Raw genomic sequence first — 19,610 nt, 5'->3', positions numbered from 1 at the left:
AGAGAGATGTCAAAAAGCTCTTTATGTATGAAATCGCTCTTTTGTTGAAAACCGGGGGTAATACGCTTTTTAAATATAACAATTTTTTAATCGAATCGCTTATTATTTTATAATGTTTGATATATAAAACAAATACAAAGACCTTTTAGATAAAAAGCTAGGATATATGAGAGACTTTTTTATTTTGGTAAAGAAACTCATAAAATATTAATTTTTTTTCTCAAAAAAGACACCCGGATTATCATAAACAATGTGATTATAACTGTATTTTAAAGACCAGAAAAGTGATGCAAGCATATTTTGCAAACCCTGGTATGAACGTGAATATTTTTTTGAATTTTTGTATGTTTCTTATGTTTTAGATGTTTAACTGGTAAGGCACACAGGTTTTCTTGTGTCCAAAAACTATCAAAGATTCTTGTTTGGAATGTTAGAAAGATGTTCAAAATGTCTATTGAAATGCAAATGTACCAACATTTCAGAGACGATTTAAAAAATCAGCGATGATCTGTTTGGACAGAGTTTTCATTGCTGGATAGGGACTTTTATTCCTCAAAATAGTGATCGTAAGAACTCTTCAAAATCTTAAAATTTGCTCGCCTATGATAAATTGTCCAGTCATTAAATTAGACAGCACTGCGTTGAAATGTGCAACGGGATTTCCCCTTGCAAGTTAATCAATCAAATATCAGAGGAAAACCTTTAAAGCCCCACTATCAAATTACATCGGCACGGGGAAAGCTCCTTGATGCAAAAAGCGAGAAAGTCGAGAGGTACACGTTGAAATTCATAATGTTTTCTTTCCAAAATAGGATGCTGGCGTTTTTTATGTAATATGCTTTTTTTTACAAAGTAGGAAAAATTGCTTAAAATTCAAAGAATGACTGTGCTACAGTACAATAATCTAGATTATTTGAAATTTAGAGCGAAAAAAAACTTTTGTTACGATGAACCTCGTGCTTTACTTCAAAAGAAGTTAAAATGTTTTCTTTATAATTTTTGAAAGATAAAAAACCCTGTAATGAGATTTTTGGACAGGGAATATACATTTACTTCCAATCGGAGGATCAAATCCTCTATTATTAATGAAATTTTATTAAATTTTGAAGGGAATTTAACTCCTTGGTTTTACACCTGACGCTCCCTTTATCCCTATTAATTTATATCCCTCGATTTTATCAAAAAGTCAGTGGAATTGATTCAGTGAATCAGTTTCTTTCCCCTTATCTTCCATTTTTCTTTTTAATGCAGGTTTTACACGTGGATTCTTCTTTCTAAATAGATTCAAAAAACAACAAAAAGTTATCGAAACCCTCGGAGTATTTCTACCCATCAAATACATAAATACACACCAGCCGTATGAAGCTTTGTATAAGTCCATCACGGGAGAAGGATCACTGGGCCCTTTTGTTTATTTTTTCTTCACACACACAAAAATCTGTCAAAGATTGAAACGAAAAGTGCACCGGTTGATCGATTATAAAAGCTACACTTTTCTTTTGTTATAAAGAAGAAAAAAAGTATGAATAATAGATGTAGTTTACAGACCAGAATTATTACACAAAAGAAAAGGCCAGCAATTTTTTTTAGCCACTGGCCATTCATACATTTTAGTACTGAATGTGAGTTTCAAATTTTCGTGAGTCAACCAACCCTACAAACTTTTGAGCCTGTTTTGGCCATGTCTGGCTGAGCAAATTCAGAAAGTGCATTCATGTTTATTTTGGGCTGAGGCATTTTCGAATGGTAGCCAATTCTACGGAAGCCGAGAAGGGACATCCAAACTTTCTTTTTTGTCGACTTTTTTTCTTTTTTTGCGGACTTTTTTTCTTTCTTTTGCCGACTTTTTTCCTTTTTTTGCCGACTTTTTTCTTTTTTTCAAAAGCAAATTTTTGATATTATGCTCCTAATAGGATGTAGAATTGACAAAAAGTAATTTGCCCTTTGAAGCTCCTGCAGTTTTCGATCGAATCGATTTTTAGTTAATCGATAGAACTTATCAAGAGTCCCTCCTTTACTAACGGTTTTTTCGAGGTCTGAAAATCAAATATATATCTGATGCTACTAAAGGATTCAGTGTGAAAAGTAGATAAAGAAAATGGGCTTATTTGTGAAGTTTCGACCATCTGGTGCCGAGAGATGGCATTTTGAAGGCGAAAAATCGACGTTTTTGGCGTTTTCCGATGACGTCGGCATTTTTATGAAAAATCATTATCACAGCTTGCAGCTGGATAGCCCTGATTTAATAGTATCCAAAATTGGTATTGTTTGTTAACTTTCGAATTCTATAGGTCTCGCGATATTTTGGTTTAAATATTGAAAATTATCGATATTTTTAGCTGAGTCGGCAGTATTTCAACATATTTATCACCTTAAATATGAATTATCTCGAGAACTAGACACTAAACACAAACAAACAAACAAACCATACCATTTTTAAACCCAAGGGGTTTTTCGAATAAAAGAAAAAAGTTTTGAAAAAAAGAAAAATGTTTTCAAATAAAAAAAAGAAAGTTTGGATGTCCCTTCTCGGCTCCCGTACAATTCATCTCAGTAGCAACGAAAAACATATATCATGGACGATCATGTTTTCAGCTCATGTATATATTTATTTAATCATTCTACAAATTCAAGTTTTATTATTACGAATAAAATGAAATCAAATTTAAAGGGACAGGATAAAATAATTAAGAAAAATTAACCTAGTAATATATAAAAACAACAATATATCTATACATTAATAATTAAAAAAAATGAGCTAGAAATTACCCTTATCTTACTAACAACCACCAGAGGGGCTTACTATTCCTTAAATCAAACTTTGAAAAGGCAATCAGCAAATTCTCCGTGACAGAAGGGCGGCTTTAGAATCACTTGCCCGGAAAATTAATATTAAATACTCATGACGTCAAAAAATTCAAACACGTTTAAATATTAGAAAACATTTTTTGCCTAGATCAAAAAAAAAGTTCTCCGGCTAAATGTTTTTGTATTTATTTTTCACATAGGAGAGATCTTCTTTCATCAAAGAAAATTTGGTTCATCATGACGAAATAAGTTTACAGAATGAGTTAAATTTCTGCGCACTTTCTTTGTCCTCTTCCGAAAGTGTGAAAAAGGATATTGAAAGGTAGTCCAGGGTCTGGAGCTCAACTATTTTTTGCCTTTGATAATCTGATGGTGGAAAAAATAGAGAGTCCAGTGGAACCCACAAATTATGTAACTGAAACTATTAACTGTCACACCAAATTTGAATTTAAAACCAATCAGAATTCCCTCTTTTTTAAATTTATAACTAAGGTCTTCGCATAATTAGAGGGGCTGACACCATAATTATTCATTCTAAAATGGCAGAAAAAAAACATAAAAGTTTAACATAAACTTTTACTTTTAAAAAGCAGAAGAGAAATCACTATTTTATAAGTGTTTTTTCTTTTCCTGTTGTATATAAAACATAATGAACAACAATGTCTTCCTCGCTTGTGTTTTCAGATGTAAAACCAAAAGATTTTGTTCAAAAAGTGTAAAATTAATCACCCAATTTGAAAATAAACAAGCATCTTTTACCACCCACTGATCAGATCTTCGTTCATTTCTACCGTATCTTATCTACCATTTTGCCTTCGACTTCTCGAAGGTTTATTTACATCCCCTTGGTTGTATCAACTAAAGATCTATATCTCAAACAAAATCAAGATATTGAGAGGGTATTTTAAAAAAGCCGTGCGACCACGAAACTCTCTCTATTTTGTTTTTAACACAGGGAATGAGAGAGCATTCTATTCAATATACTTTCTGCCGTATTAGCGTAGAAATTGCACTCCAACGTAGATAAAAGATAAAGTAGATAATTATAGGAGGACAGCCGTATGAAAAAGAAAGTGAGTAAACATATTAGCAACAGCATCGAATATTACTTTTTCTTAATGGCAAAAGGAAAGACTTCCATTATTTTCTCAATGTGATCAGATTGGTTTTCTTCTTTAAGATCTTCACTGTAGAATTGCTTCGTAAACTTTTAGATTCTCGGAATTAGATTTTGTTTTGAATGGCAGTTAGTCAAAATCAATAATTAAGCTGTGGTTTTCCTCACTAAGATAAAAACATTATTTAAAGACAAACAATACGGGCATTTTATTTTTAATCAAACAACCACAGATATTGCGCAATTTAGAATTATTTTCAAAAGTTGACGCATGCGTCGACCGAAAACGGTCGAGGGGTTCCCTCTGACGTTCTATCGCAGCGCCATCATTCAAATCAGAAAGCGAAGATAGTATACGGCAGACTTTCTGACTAATTGAAAGGGGAATAAGGAAGAACCAACACAAGTATCGCTTGCTTGCTTTTTCGTATTGACCCAGCAGTATACTCTTCTGGTGAGATAAGTTTAAGAAAAAAAAGTTAGAGTAAATAAAAACAAAATAATGATTTCAGAAGGAACAAAAAATAAAGTTCAAGCGGCTAAAGAGGCAAGAGAAATTATAAAATTCCATGAACAAGAGCTAATCTCAAGAAGAATAAGGAAAAAAATAAATCTATAAAATTCCATTTTACAACTACTAACAGAGTACAAGCAGAATTTAAAAGTTTCTAAAAAAATTGTTCCAGAATCCGATTTTAACTGCAAATGAAATTGCAATATATTGTAATTTAGTTAATTATCTCCCAATCAAAGAAGAAATTGAAAATTCAGTCAGTTTAGACTTATCAACGCTGTTCTTCACTTTGGAAGGACATTAATTTCCTTTGTACTGCGTTCAATGTACATTTGGGATCACTGGATGGAGTCTCGGGTGTCATTTTCGGGAAAATAATCGGATTAGCAGCTGGTTTTCCTGCATTTGGCATATGTGGTGGTGTAAAATATTCAGGATATTTATCAGCTAGTTGTTGAGTACTTAACATCTCAGTACCTTGTTTCTTGAAAACTTGATTTCTCGGAGACACAATGACTTGAGGTGAATTGACTGTCACGATGGGTTGACGTACCAGCATTGTTAGAACGTTGTTGGCTTGTGAAGTAGCTGGCGAATTGCCAGTAAAGTTTGCCGCAGGCTGTGGGCTAGTATGTTGATTCAAAACGACAGGTACTGCACGAATTGGTTTGTCACCCAATGTCTTTAAAGGCTTGCAATGGATGGGTATGATTTGATAAACTCCTCCGTTTGACTTTGGTAGCGATAATGAACTAGATACTAATATTGGTCTACAGGGTTGCTTACTATCGAATTTTAAGTTCTTTTGGAAAGCTCTTGGCGCAGCAGTGATATTAGTGATTAGATTAGCGGGTACTTTTGAGATTTTAAAATTAGTTGGTTGGTTATTTGCAACGTTGTGAGCAGCTTGGCTGGCTACGTAAGATAAGAGAGGCTTGAGTGCCGTCAGTGGAGCCTGGGTACCATTAATCATAGGCGTGTTTGTTGTCGTTGCCTTGGTAACTTGTAGTTGCTGTTGTTGCTGAGAGTCCAATTTGATTTTCTTGGATGGTGAAACTAATGCATTTTCGTCGAAATCGCCTGAAAGACTTCGCCTTAAATTTGGTCTGGTTTCTAAATGAACTTTGACTGTTGTTGCTAGAGGTTGTGCTTGGGAAGTTGTGCTCAGGTTATTGGCAAATGTTTGCAAATGTATAACTTGGCCTTCTTTCCCATCTTTGGCTCCTATAAATGAAGATGAAGAAAAATAAGAGATTAGATACTGATTCTGAAGTTTTGCATTTGATAAATCTTTGAATATTTATTGTGAAATCCGTGTTTACTAAAAACTCAGTGTGTCTGTGTGTCTGTGTGCGTTGTGATGTTGTGATGCGAGCTTCTACTTCGTGGAGCAAACAAATTATCTTTGAAAAATATCAACGCAAAGCTAGATGGGGTTTCGAGGTCAAGTATGCATTAACCAAGTGAATTTGTTGGATGGCTCTTATCGACTTAGGGCTCAATAAGGAACTTTGCTTTTTTTCCTTCAATAAGGAAAAAATCTGGCAAATGTTTTGAAAAATAATGGAATGTAAAAGTACCTGAGTTTCCAGCTGTTGAAAGATTTTGTTCAAACTGTTCGAATATCAGTCTCTTAAATAAGACATCAGAGTTGGGGAGTTTGTCTGGAAACTCTTCTTGAAGCTTTCGTAGTTTCTCTTTGAACAATGCTTGGTTGGGACTCTCGTTACCTGCAATTAAAGAAACGAAAATATAGATCACTTTGCCAGATTGTGTGGCAAATGATCACTGGGTGGTACAAAACAGTTCAATAACTTTCTGAAGTACCGGTGAGGGATTGCCAATATTTGAAGTACTAAGGAATGATAGATTTAAGCGGAAGAATTAATGTTGGACCAGTGTAATAGACCCTTCGTAATACGATATACATGCAGTTTATAGGAAAAGATTGCAAAGCGGCTTGCTCTGAGTAACATTTCCCGCCGATAATTTAAGTAATTTGATTCAGATCGAGTTGAGCCTACTGTACTGTAAAACATTAGTACGTTTCTTACCACCGGTGGACTTGACTTTTTCCTCGTCAACAATTTCTCCTTCTTCAATTTGAGAGATATCGAAACCATCACTTTCAGGATCCTCTTTAATGTCATTGCCGGTGGATGAGACAGCAACTGCTGAATACGTTCTAGGGAATTTCGCTTTGAAAGCTTCGTCAAATTTACCAGGCTGGCTAATGGTGAGTTGTTGCGCAGAGGCGGATCGACATTGTAATTTTCTCGTGTTCAAAGCCAAATCTGAAAAAAATATGCCATATTTTAGCCACTCGTGGGTCAAATATAACAGTTTAAGATAAAATTTAATGACTTCCTCTTGGGGTTCTTTTGTCATCACCCATAAGAAACTTTGAAACATATCTCCGAGGATTTAGAACTATTCATGCAATAGAAGAACTATTGCAACCTTTTTCAAAACTTAACCGAGTATGCCATTTCAATGTCATGAAAATTTGATAGAATGAAACTCGGAGATTTTGGCATCAGATAAAATCCTCGGGCTTTTTATTCACGTGAGAAAAAATTCAAAGACATTTTAATCCGCTCATATCAACATGATATTAAAATTAAGAGCCGACAAAAGGTTTTTAGTGGTTTTTATTGTCTTAAAAAAGTAAGAAAATCCCCTGTTTTTTGCCAGATATTAGAATTATTTCTCATAGACATACAGCTAAACATCACAAAGGTCGCAAAATGGGCTTTCCTTTGAGCAAAGGAAAATTAAACCTTGATTAATTATTTTGCAAATACTCGAGATTCCATATAGCAACTGGGAATAGATGTACAAGAGAACTAATTAAAGAATTAGTAAATAATATAATGGGAAGATAGAGCACGAAATTTGCCATCATGAATTATCCACCAAATTTTGACAAACAAACTTCGGGCTTTCCTCATTCGCAGTGAAAAACAGTTGTAGTAGATCAAAAATTTTCTAGGAATAAAGTTTTGGTATACGTAGCCAAGTCGGCTAGGGACAATATTCAAGGGCCACCCTAGTCATTGCATAAGACTGTGTAAACTCAACGTGTAGTTCACGAGTTGTCGAAAGAAAAAACAATCGAATTTTGTTCTGAAATTAGGAATTCTTTCGTTTCACATCTACTTGCAAACTATGGGGGCTTTAACCTTCAAGAAAAGAAAAGCTCAAAAAGACTTTAAAAACTTATATTTACTCAGGGATACTGTGACGTGAACGTAGTTGAAATTGTGGCACCTTGAACACCTTTTTAAGGGGCACTAATCATTTTTCCTTAGCCACCTTTTCCCCTTATCTATGTTCAGCTGTCTTGCTGTGTGTATCTTTTAATTTTAACCTTCGTGTCTCTCTAAAATTACCGACTTATCTTCCTATTTCAATTTACAAGATCGTTAAAATTCCTCTGTCGGGGAATGCAATTGGCACCCAGATGCACAATGATAATTTCACATTTTTCTTTCGGGGCATTTATTTTGAATTCTCGAATTGCTTCAAAGTCAGAGCAAAACTAAAATCTCGACTCTAACAAAGCGACGTCAAAACGACGGTCATCAGACTACAATGTCAGCGTTATGTTCAAGCTGAGAGTCAGACTTTTACAAAACTTTACAAGCTTCCAAATGAAAACTGTCATACCAGAGGGTTTCTTTGGAACTTGGGCCAGCAGTGAATGCCTGGTCACACTGAATTCTAACGATTGGAAAGCTTTCTTGATTCCTAGTAAGAAATTGAATAAAGGAATGTTATGAGAGAATTTGTTTCTATATGAAAAAGGATCACGCAAGGCACCGTAACAAATAAGACAAATCAACAATAATGTAGTAGAAAAAAGTAATCAAAATTGGGAAACAAGATTATAGTATGTAAAAGGGGAGCTTACCATCTTCCGAGTCTAATGATTTCAAATCAAGTCCCACCCATTTGTAGGCAGCCTTTTTTGAAGCATTTTCATACGAGTTGGTCTTCTCCAAAAACTCAATGCTGGTCAGGATGTTTGCAATGTCATAAAGCCTTCGGACTTTGGCTGAAAATAAATAAAAGGATGTAATAAGCATAAAAATTAATCAGTCTATGCTAATTTTAGAGATCTTTGTGATCTTTGCATTGATTACTTTTTACAGGTACATCGAATGAAAATAATATTATCGTGAGCTGATAATTGTGTCGGTATGCACTTGACAAAAACCAGTGATCCCTTAGTCTAGACAAAGGATAAGAGCAATGACAGTAGAGATATATCGAACACTTTCTCCAGCTTCACTCAATTCTTACTTAAAAAGACTGGAATTTTCAGAAATTTCAGGGTGAACCTACTGGTTGGTTCCTGGGGTAGATAGATTTAAAGAGGCCCTAACCTTAATGGGAGTAAATGTGTTACACAATAATACCCCAAAAATGCCCTTTGGTTTATTAAGTATGGGATGATACTATCATACTTTTAGGGTTTAATTTAGAGGACTCACTTTTGTACTTGGCTGGTCCCTCGTCACTTTCGTTCAATAAAATTCGTGCTGCTTTATCTAACGTTACAACGTTATTCTAAAAGATCAAAAATTGAGATAGCGATAGAAATTACATAAAATTGATTGTGTAACCTTCAATGCCTGGAATGCAAGAACGTGATCTTTTTTGTTGAGTTTAACAACATAAGATATTGATCCTTGTTAGCACGACCTAGACTAACCCAGACAGTTCTAGAAATACTTAGGTGGGTTAGAAAAGGGAATAGGCTTCCGAGTGAATATTTATAAAAGCACAATTTAAGTGGGGCTTAAAATATTTGGAATTTGGATAGGACCGTTGTCTAATTAATGAGCAGAAATGATAGAAGTGGGTTGGCATCAGGGAAGTTTAACAAAAGGGCATGAAATATCGAAATAAATGAAGAAAATATTCAACATACCTCAGCTACCATAAACAACATGATGAATTTTTGACATAAGATCCCTAGAGAACGGCTATTTTCTTTTTTCGTCGATTCATTAGATATGATATAATCCATTATCGAAGATGTCACATCTAAGAGAAAAATTGTCTGCATTTAATTTCTGACACACTTCCATACTTAGTAATATAGTTTTGACTAGATCGAAATTAAATGTATTTACACGGTGTTTAGACCTTCTAATTATAACAACAAAATATTTGACAGTTGTTTTTAGAAAAGAAATACAGCACGATATGGCATACGTTTTATACTGCATAATGGATTTTATACAAAGTGAAACGTGTAAGGGATTTACAGCTACATTTACTGAATTAAGTTACCCTAAAATTTAATTTTAAAAAATTTGTAAAAGGAATAAACCAGGAAAAATTTTCTTTTTAATTTAAATATTAAAAGTAAGTGACTTCAATCTTTTAAAGCCTTGGGACCTTATATATATAGTATGAAAATAAAATGCAGGCATTGGATGGGTGTTAATGAAAATTTGTTCCACTACGATGATTTTAATTTGGATGATATGTTCCATAAAGAAAATGTGGAAACGTGTTTTAATTGTCTGTTTCTAATTACTCATATGGGTTTGTGCTGACAGATAATACAAAAAGATATTTTTATCCCACTGGCATTGGAATCGCATTAAACACGTGTACACACATTTCTTTTTCTTCCAAAAGTTGATTTTAAATTACAGCGGTCCTTACAAAAAGAAAAGACATTGCAAAATTCAAACATCTAATTAATTGGGATTTTGATGCTAGGCATTTATTTTCCAATAAAATGATGAAAGATGAAATTGGATGGCTGTACAATTAAAGATGAAAGTAATCAATTTTTGTACTTGAAATAGGAAAACAAATTATAACCTTTAACTTCGGTAATTAGGTAGGCAATATAGCTCCAATTATTCAAAAATAAAATGAAAAGTGAGTAAATATTCTCTAAAGACCTAATGTGTGAAGAACGTAATAGTCCCTCCATTATTCATTATTTTGATAATAGCTACTTATCAAATGGAAATTGGTGGTAGTCACAGCAGTTAGATTTTATTCTGAACACTGAAATAAAACATTTCACCTGATTTCACAGCTAAAAAATCAGAATGTGATTAGAATAAATTATAGTCATTTTAAAATTTAAAGAGACCTCCCATTTATTGAATCACCAAGGAGAATTGCGATTTACCAAGAACAAATATTTATCCACTAAAGAAAGAGAAAAGTTATCCACCAAATGAGGGAAGGGAGATGCAGGATGTTCAAGGTCAATCGAACATAATATATATTCAATATTTTAGCTGCTCGTCTTCCTGAGAAACCACAACACTTAAATGGATTTGACAAAATTAAAACACTATAAATATTGATAATAAGTGAGCCCTGATTCCATAATAAACAGTAGTGATTTGTTTTGGCCTGGCACTGTAAAGCAGTCCTTATAAATGAACCAAAAGTAGGGTGAAATTCTGAATAATATTAAAAGCAATACGAAAAGGCAGTAAAATGGCAAGCCTGTTTTCTCTTGCTAAATCTCAAGTTTAAAATAAACTGGTGAATCGAATCAAACCCCTAACTTAAAAATAGGATACTAAAAATGTAACAATGAACCTTTCCACTGATAGCTGAAATATTATGGCATTAAATAAGCATGGGTCTGATTTTTTATACTTGTATTAATGGAGAAAACTCAAAAAAATTCAACATCTCTCACCATCAACATATTCCATATCTGTGTCCTCAAGGTCATCACTTTCGAATTGTGGTGAAGCTGGTGGTTTTGGTTGTATTGGTTGATAATGTGAAGTGTCGGGCAATGTTGCAGAATCAGAATCACCGCTCTTTGACGCATCACTTTGAGGATCGGTCAGTATTGACATTGGGTTTCTGTCATTCTGAGAATAACGAATAAAGGAATTTAAAATTTAAAATATTTGAATAAAAGTAGAAATTGGTTTTCTAAATTCGTTACTTACTTACATACGAGTTTTCAAACAATACACATTATATTATTAAAGAGTATTTCAAGTCCCAAACAAATTTGCTCAATAAACATAAACCCTGATTTGCATGATTATATCATGTCACATTTGACTGTATACTAGCTTTTTTTTCAAACGCGTGGCTCACTTACTTTAGAAGCAGTGGATGATCTGTGTTTCTTCAATTTGTAATCACTTTGAACATTACAAAAATTCTTCCCATAAACGCGGAGTGCTAAAGCCTGAAAAGAGATTTAAAATCATTATTTAAATAAAGGATGCTGACGTCTGGTTAATCTGTTTCACTTTATTTTTTTGAATAAGACTTTTGGATCTGATTCTACTATTTGACCATTGACCTATAAGAGGCACAGTTCAATTAGTCATTGAAGTCTGTCCAGCCTTATCAAGGTTTTTATCTGAAGAACATTACCTTTAGTTTTGTGAGAGTGATTCTTAGGCGACTTTTTCCATACCAAAGATATTTATTCTTGGCTTGTCTAACCATCATTTCCATACTTTCCAATACATTGACTATATCATAAACTCTCCTCCTACCGATACCTAGTAAACAAAGGTAAAAGTAAAGTTCACTCATATAATATTGGACGATTCCTTTAGAGCCAGAGGTATTTGTGGTGATTTGCAGGTTTTCAGGTCCCACAATTAGGTTCTTTAAAAAAAAAGCACTACATTTTTTTTTATGGAAATAGGTTTTTACATAAAGAATACTGTTGACTTACTTAATAATTTGACTACATCATCTAATAATATTGTCGTGCCATTTGAAGAATACTCTGGGTAAATTTCCAAAAATCTATGAAAAAGTCAACAGATTTGAGTATTAGACAAGTTGAAATGTGAGTGCACTCATGTCAGGCAAAACCATACATCAGTATTCAAACCAATTCTGAAAATCTTGACAAAATCATGGATTACTATAACAGCAAAATGCAAGGTCAAAATTTCTTTTATTTCCTAAAACTTTAAGGTAAAATTTTTAAAGGATAAAAGAATTTGCAGGAAAAAAATCACCTAAATGATTTGAATACGATTTAACATAGTAACACTGCCAACACGAGTAGAAGATTTGCATTACCCCAATATGTAATAGAATCAGGTGCCCCAACTATTGTTTGTTTCCAAAAAACATTTGGAATCCAGCAGAATGCTTAAGGTTCTGCCTAGTGTAAATTAAAGACCTCAAAGTTAGGGAAAACTTTTACTTCTTAGTTAAAGAACAACAAAATATGAGTAGGGCACAGTATCACAATAAATACCTTTTACACAGCAAACCAAGACTTTTTTCCTTTCTACCAAGCAGTTGTTGTTGTTGTTGTTGTCCTTTTTTACTCTTTGGTTCCAGAGTTGAGGGAACCTCTAACTTATTTTGCAGTACACTGTCCGGTATATTATTAATATGGATTCTCCCAATATTGTCTGTGAATAAATTTCTTTTCTGATTTTCAATTTCATCTACTGCTGGTGTTAAGACACTGGCTGCACAAACTAACATTTTCAAATTAGCAGTTGGTGTAACAGGATCACCAGAAGAAGTCTTTTCTTTTTGAGGAGTTTGAACTGCTTGATCTACCATGACTTGATTTTCTTTATCGCATGTTCCATTACATTTCTCTAACTGACAAACTTTGCAATTTGCTTTTGCATTTTTTAAACATTTAGAGACTTTGAAATTACTGATGACATTATCGTCTTCTAGTATTTCAGCTTTACTTGATGCAAGCTTTGCCAATATTTCCAGGCTTTCTTTGTGTAATTCTTCAGCTTCATTGATATCGTTCATTTTCATTGAGAATTTTCCTTAAAAAATAAGAAAAACTCAATTCTAATTCTTAGTAAGAAACTGTTATTAGAGTGACCATAGGGGGTGACACCTTCTGAAAAACCTAAGAAGTCTTTATTACTTGATAGACAGGAATTTTTTTTAAACCCAGGGGGGCTCATGCAGTTGGTACCAGACATCATAACGGTTAGTAACGTGGTGGGTCATATTTTATTTTTGGAATTTGCAGTTAGTACCTTGTGGGTATTAACTGCTGTATAGGGCGGTGTACAATAAATTTCAACTCAATAAAATGGTACTTTTAGGGTACTAACTGCTATGAGGGGTGGTGTGCCATAAATTTAAAGTCAATCAAATGGTACTTTTAGGATACTAACTGCAAAAAAGACTGGTCATATCCATATTAATAGCCTTTTTCAATGTGGGAGCTTTAATTGCTTCACTCTCAAGACTTCTTTGCTTCGAATCGTTTGTCAAACAATGGGAAAGTGATGTTTTATTTCTGGGACTTTAGATCTAATATGTTGGGCAAACTTTACTTTACATGTGGAGCTTTGTAGATTTGTACCATATATGTTGTGGTTTGTGTTTATTATAATAAATCAAATAGAGAAAAATCACTAAGGTTAGTGTCAACCTCAGGGCTGTATAGGATACTGACAGGTTTCAAATAGTGATTATCCTGAGTGTCGGCCACTCAAGACCATTAAACCGGGCAGAATAGGGGGTGGTACCAACCTGTCAATAGTCAAATGCACTTAGTGCTGCGGGATACTAGGTGCAAATAGGGGTGGTGTCGACCTCCCGATAGTCAGATGCGCTTGGTATTTCAGGGTACTAAATGCAAATAGGGGTAGTGTCAACCTGTCAATGGTCAAATCCCCTGTTAAACCAGGAAATTTACCCAAATTTGAAATCTTTTATCCGTGTAGATGAAAGAGTTTTAAGATACCAATGAATCATGTATGAAAAAGTTTTAAAACAAAATAAACAGCAAACTTTGTAAAATTTTGAAGCTGAGATCATTTTTAACCAATTTTAGCTGCAGGAACATTGTTTTTAGAACCACAGCCTTTATCAATTAGTTTTGACCATGATCACTATGTGACTCCATCCATGAAATCTATGGGACTGGAACTCCATTATTTTTGGCAGCTCCCAATCAAAATTATTTCCCATTATCTGAGAATCATCTCATTCAAGTCACACTTTATAATCCTTTCTATGAAACCAGAAAACTTCCATCCTGACCCTACTCAAAAATAATGACTTTTGAATAAAGTTCTGCAGCTTGCGTCTTAAAAAGATGTCAAATTATAAAGCAAAACTTTGGAATTTGTTTATTACCAGCCAATTTTTCAAGGTTTTTAAATTTTGAAAAAGCGGTTTCAAATTTTTTTTGATTTTTGACTTTGAAGATTTGACCTTTTAATGAATGGAGATCAAAATTCTTCAAGAGCAAACCAAAAGCGACAATAAGCTGCCAGAAATAACCTATGAAGAGGCATAGTGTTTTACTCCCTAGCCTCAGGGGGTTCTGAGATTTTCAAAAAGCTTTGTAATGGAGTTTTATTTCCTATTTCCTGAGAGAAAGTTGGCATTTAAGTACATTAACTAAGGGGGAGTGGGGTATTTCATATTTACACACTTTGAAAGCCCCATGATATGCTATCAGAAATTGCAGTCAGCAGTAAAATTCTTCATTTTTGACTATTTTCTTTGGGTTCATACAGCAACTTTTGACAAAATATCAAGCTAAAAAGATCATTCAGTACTCATCTGCCTGTAAGCTACGTACCACTCAAAAAACTTCATGGTTATTAAAAAAATTATTTTCCAGACCAAAATATTTAACACTCAAAAATTACAGCTTCACTTCTAACAGCTTGGTTGGCAAAATTTGTGTTTCCATTTCAAGAAATAACCCGTGAGTCATAGATGAATCTAGTAATTAACACAAGAAAGCAATAAAAGATTGGCAAGCATGAAGTAATAAAAGAAAAACTTTAGAGTTCACCCCCCCCCCTGTCCAGAAAAGAAGAAGTTTGTGGCTGGCACATAGTGGAATGGCTATTCTTTTAAAGTGCCTAAATCTTTGATTTGAAAATGGAATAACTTTGTAAGTTTTAAAAACTTTTAAACTTCTAAATAGTTTTACTACCTTAAGGGAACTAATTTTTGTGGGAACTAAATTTAGCGGTTTTTGCGGATTTAGGCCCAAACCGCAAAATCAAGTTCCCGCAAAATTTTTCCAATGCGAAAAACAAAGGTCGAATAATTCACAGTACAGCTCTGATTTTCATTTAAGTGAGAAATCCGCAAAATTAAGTTCCCGCAAATATTTAATATTAAATCTTGAACTGCGAACCGCAAAAATTAGTTCCCGCAAAAAATAGTTCCCTTAAGGTACATGTTCTGTGGAAAAAATGAAAACCCTTAGTGAAATACCGTAAGTTGGTCTAACATTGACATTAATTCTGACACCCTTCTTTAGAGATAGGAATAATATGGAAGTTGGAAGTAATTAGTTATGCAATAGACTGTTGCGTTTTCCCAAACAACTATTTGAGTCACATGACATCTATTGAAAAACCTGCGCGAAATACAATAGAAATAAGATGTTTATCAGGGATCATACTACTGGCTACAGGAATGTTTTTGGTTTTTCTGAAGGACAAAAGGTTTAGGAAGGTTTACTGAAGGCAGCCTAAAGAAAGGACTATTCATTTAAAAGATATTGGCAAAAAAAGACAGAATATTTTTGGTGATAATTAGAATTTTACTCTGTTACCCCCATTCCACAACGCCTTGACATGAGCGAGGGAACTTTGTTTGCCACCTCTCCTGAAAATTTCAGATCAAAACAAAAAAGTAACAAATTCCTAAGGAAAAAGCTGGTTTTTGAATGTTCCTGATCCTAAAGTGCTACTGTCATGGTGATGGCTTCTTCGTAAAAGCAAAAGACACATATTTTGGGATCCGGCATGCAGGAATAATATCAGGACCTGCAGGCAACCTAGTAGGGTTGGGTATGGGTGTGGTTATGTATCAGATTGGCTATGAATTGGGTTATTATCAGTTAGGGTTAAGGTTGAAGCTGGAAACCTTTGTGATTTTCTCTTAATATAATCTGTAGATTGTACAATATAAATAGCAGGTTAGAAACAATCTTCTGACATGAAACCATGGAGCAGTGGTTAGAGCTTTGGGTTTCTGATCAACCGAACGGCACTTTGCATTTAGTGGGTTCGAAATCCCACCGCTGGCAATCTTTTGGTAAGTCATTCAACCAGTTGAAAAACATAGAAAATAACTCACAAAGTCCCAGAAAGTCAGAAAAACTACAAACTAGAGACTGAAAAGTACGAAATAAGTCTAGATGTGTCTTTCGCTTTTACAAAGAAGCCAGATCTACTGTCACTTCATGTAATGCCAACATACCTTGTCTAATTCTGTCATAGTAGCTATCTGGTCTTTTAAATACTTATAAATAAAATCTTCTTAATAAGCTGTTCAAAAAATCACTCTCACTACTTTGCAAACCAGATAGCTCAGCCTTTCTAATTCAGATTTATATGCGTTGGCAAAAAATTCTGGATTCTAAAGTACAGTAAGGCCGGTAAGGCCAAAAAAAAAGTAGTCATGTTTCCGGAAATGCGGGTAACGAAAAAAAAAACTCGCCCGGGCAGCACATTTTAAAATTTTTCCTACACTCTTGATTTTGTTCTCTTTCTATTTAATTGTATAAAGTCAAACGCGCGTGGAATATGAACAAAAAGCATTGCTAGAACAAACAACAAACAAAAATAAAAGAGAAAGGGGAAATCATTTATATTTACGATTGACGTCACAAATAATATACAATACTTTGCTGTATATTATTTACTCTGTTACTATACTTTTGTGTTTTCTTGAGAAAAAGTTTTGCTTTTTGAGCCTAGTTGTCTGAATTTTTGCAAAATTTAATCCACGCGAAAATTTTAAAGACCCTTGAAAATTAGTACACGTGAAAATTTATCCACTTAAGGTATGTCACAGGGCTGCAAATAAGCGCCGGCCGGTCATCGGTCAATGTCTGACTAAAAATCTTTTGTGTTGGTCATGATGTCTGAATGAAAAGATGAATAAAACCATTAACTTGATTTGAAATCTTCTGTATACCTTGCCTCTTAAAATCTACTCTTTTTTAATTGCCTCTTCGCAACTATTAAGAGTGTTTCTAAGTTCTCTTTTATTGAATCGCTTTCTCCTTTACTTTTTTAAGATCACGTTTATCAAATTACTTTCTTCATAACAAGAGTGTGCAGTGGTAGAGCATCCGACTACGGTTTGACCCTAGCCGGGTCATACCAAAGATGCCCAAAATGGTACTTGATGCATCTCTGCTTGATGCTCAGCAATTAAGAGGAGGATCAATGATAAGTGGAGCAATCCAGGGAGAAACAAGGCTTGACAAAATGTCCAATCAGGGTTGCTTTAGCTTGAAAATTATCATTATTCTGTCGGACATGAGGCTATTGGGTCAGACAATGTCTGATGTCCGACCGTTATTTTGAGCCCTGGAGAAAGAGTGGTGCCCTCCCCTACCTTCGGGTAGATAGCTATCGAAAAAGGAGCCTTCTGGTTGCCTTCGACTGCGGTTCCAAAAATCAGAAAAACAGGAAAATTTTTCTCAAAAATTCAAAATGCGTGAGAAATCAAACTTTTCAAAAATTACGTGAGACCATGTGGAAATGCCAATGCGTGAGAGTTGGCACCTCTAATGTATGAATGTTTGAATTCAAATGTTCGAATGTTTACATTGACTCGATAAACCTTTATTTCAGTGGGATCTGGTACGATTTTGAAGAAGTTTGGAAGAATGATCTTGGACAAACTTGGCTTGATCAATTTATAATAGAACAACTTTACATTTCTATTTTAGCAGATAATTTCTGACAGGGGGGGGTCTGTAGTAAAATCTCAGACATATATGAGTAGTAAAAGGATTTTTACGAATTTTTACATACCACCACCCAAATTCTTGGAAGAGGTATTTTACTACCCTGGTAGTAAAATTTTTTGGGACAATTTGACATAGAGACCACCTATTTTTTGGTTGCTTTTCGGACAGCTTTTACAATAAAGCTTTAAAAAATTGTTATTTCTGCGGCACATTTTTCACCTAGTGCGAAAATTAATGTTTTGCCCTTAGAATTAGTCTTTTTCATATTGAAAAAAAAATTGAGAATAAATTGAGAATTTTTTGTTTGCAGTAAACAATTTTCCAACAGAATTTTTTTTCAAATTATAAAAATTTTCAGATTTTTTCAGAAAAGTTATCCCAAAAATTAAAAAGAATACAAAAAATAGTTAAATTTGCTAATTTTATCAGTTTTTACTACTCAGGTAGTAAAAGTTTTTCAAAAATGTACACATAGATACCACCTATTTTGGTATTTTAGTACCCTTGGTAGTAAAATATTTTTCCCATTTTTTGTCACACCACCACGGTAGTAAACGTCATTATGTCTGAGATTTTACTACCGACCCCCCCCTGTTTCTGAACCTTTTTGTTTCCACACTGTTAACATCGATTTTGGACCCAACACCTCTATTTTGGCACACAGGTTGTAAAAATCAAAATCGATTTTGGACCCAACACCCCAATCATACACAGGTAGTACATGACAAATTTTTTTCTCAAACACCCACCCACCCCAGGATACATGCCACCTTCTGGTACACTGACCCTCCCTGTCTTTGTAACTTTTAAGAGTGTTTCTAAGTTCTATTTTATTGAATTGCTTTCATCGTAACTTTTAAAAGTGTTTCAAAGATCACTTTTATGGAATCGCCTTCTTCGTTATTTTTAAGAGTCTTTTAAAGATCATTTTATCAAATTGCTTTTTTCGTAACTTTGACAAGTGTTTCAAAGTTCTCTTTTATCAACTTACCACTTTCTCTATTACTGTAAAAACGATTTGTTCCACTAGGTAACTTTTATCTATTAGTTTTCTGTGTAACTTTCAAACGCTATCTTCTTACTGAGGTTGGAAAAATATCCTGCTAGATATCCCAAGATTCGTCGTTTGATTGCTTCTATTACGTTTGTTTGTATTCCATTTTGTTTGATTACATGTTTGATTACGTTTGATTGATTCAATTATATTCGCTCGCAAGTCATTTCATTTGAGTTAATGAACGGTGTATTAAAAAAAAATACACGATTTCTCTTTCGCACCGAGTAGGCTTTTAAATAGAAATATGAAAAAATCCGTAGTGGAACACACGCGAATGTCTGGAACGAAGAAGACTAAATTAGTGGCAACAAGCTATATACTGAATGGACCTACCTGATGATGAAAGTTAGATAGCAATGCGAAAAGAAAAATGAAAAAAAATCAGTCAGAAAATATAGCGCTTAGCGAA

General features: G+C 34.0%; 1 protein-coding gene across 1 annotated transcript; it reads right to left on the bottom strand.

Moving 5' to 3' along the window:
- Window positions 1–4,336: 4,336 nt before the first annotated feature.
- On the bottom strand, window positions 4,337–13,214 carry LOC136803967 (uncharacterized). The gene is made up of 12 exons (XM_067060697.1): window positions 12,676–13,214; window positions 12,139–12,212; window positions 11,829–11,959; window positions 11,548–11,637; window positions 11,128–11,308; window positions 9,376–9,491; window positions 8,936–9,011; window positions 8,353–8,496; window positions 8,109–8,189; window positions 6,494–6,733; window positions 6,020–6,169; window positions 4,337–5,663 (listed from the first exon to the last, which is right to left on the bottom strand). Exons 1-12 carry the CDS (start codon window positions 13,203–13,205, stop codon window positions 4,711–4,713), a joined length of 2,766 nt encoding a protein of 921 aa, XP_066916798.1. The 5' UTR covers window positions 13,206–13,214; the 3' UTR covers window positions 4,337–4,710.
- Between the last annotated feature and the right edge of the window lie 6,396 nt (window positions 13,215–19,610).

The sequence above is a fragment of the Clytia hemisphaerica genome, unplaced genomic scaffold (genome assembly GCF_902728285.1).
Source record: "Clytia hemisphaerica strain Z4C2 unplaced genomic scaffold, Clytia hemisphaerica genome assembly, whole genome shotgun sequence".
Classification (NCBI taxonomy): Eukaryota; Metazoa; Cnidaria; class Hydrozoa; order Leptothecata; family Clytiidae; genus Clytia; species Clytia hemisphaerica.
This window is presented reverse-complemented; position numbering and strand designations above follow the sequence as displayed.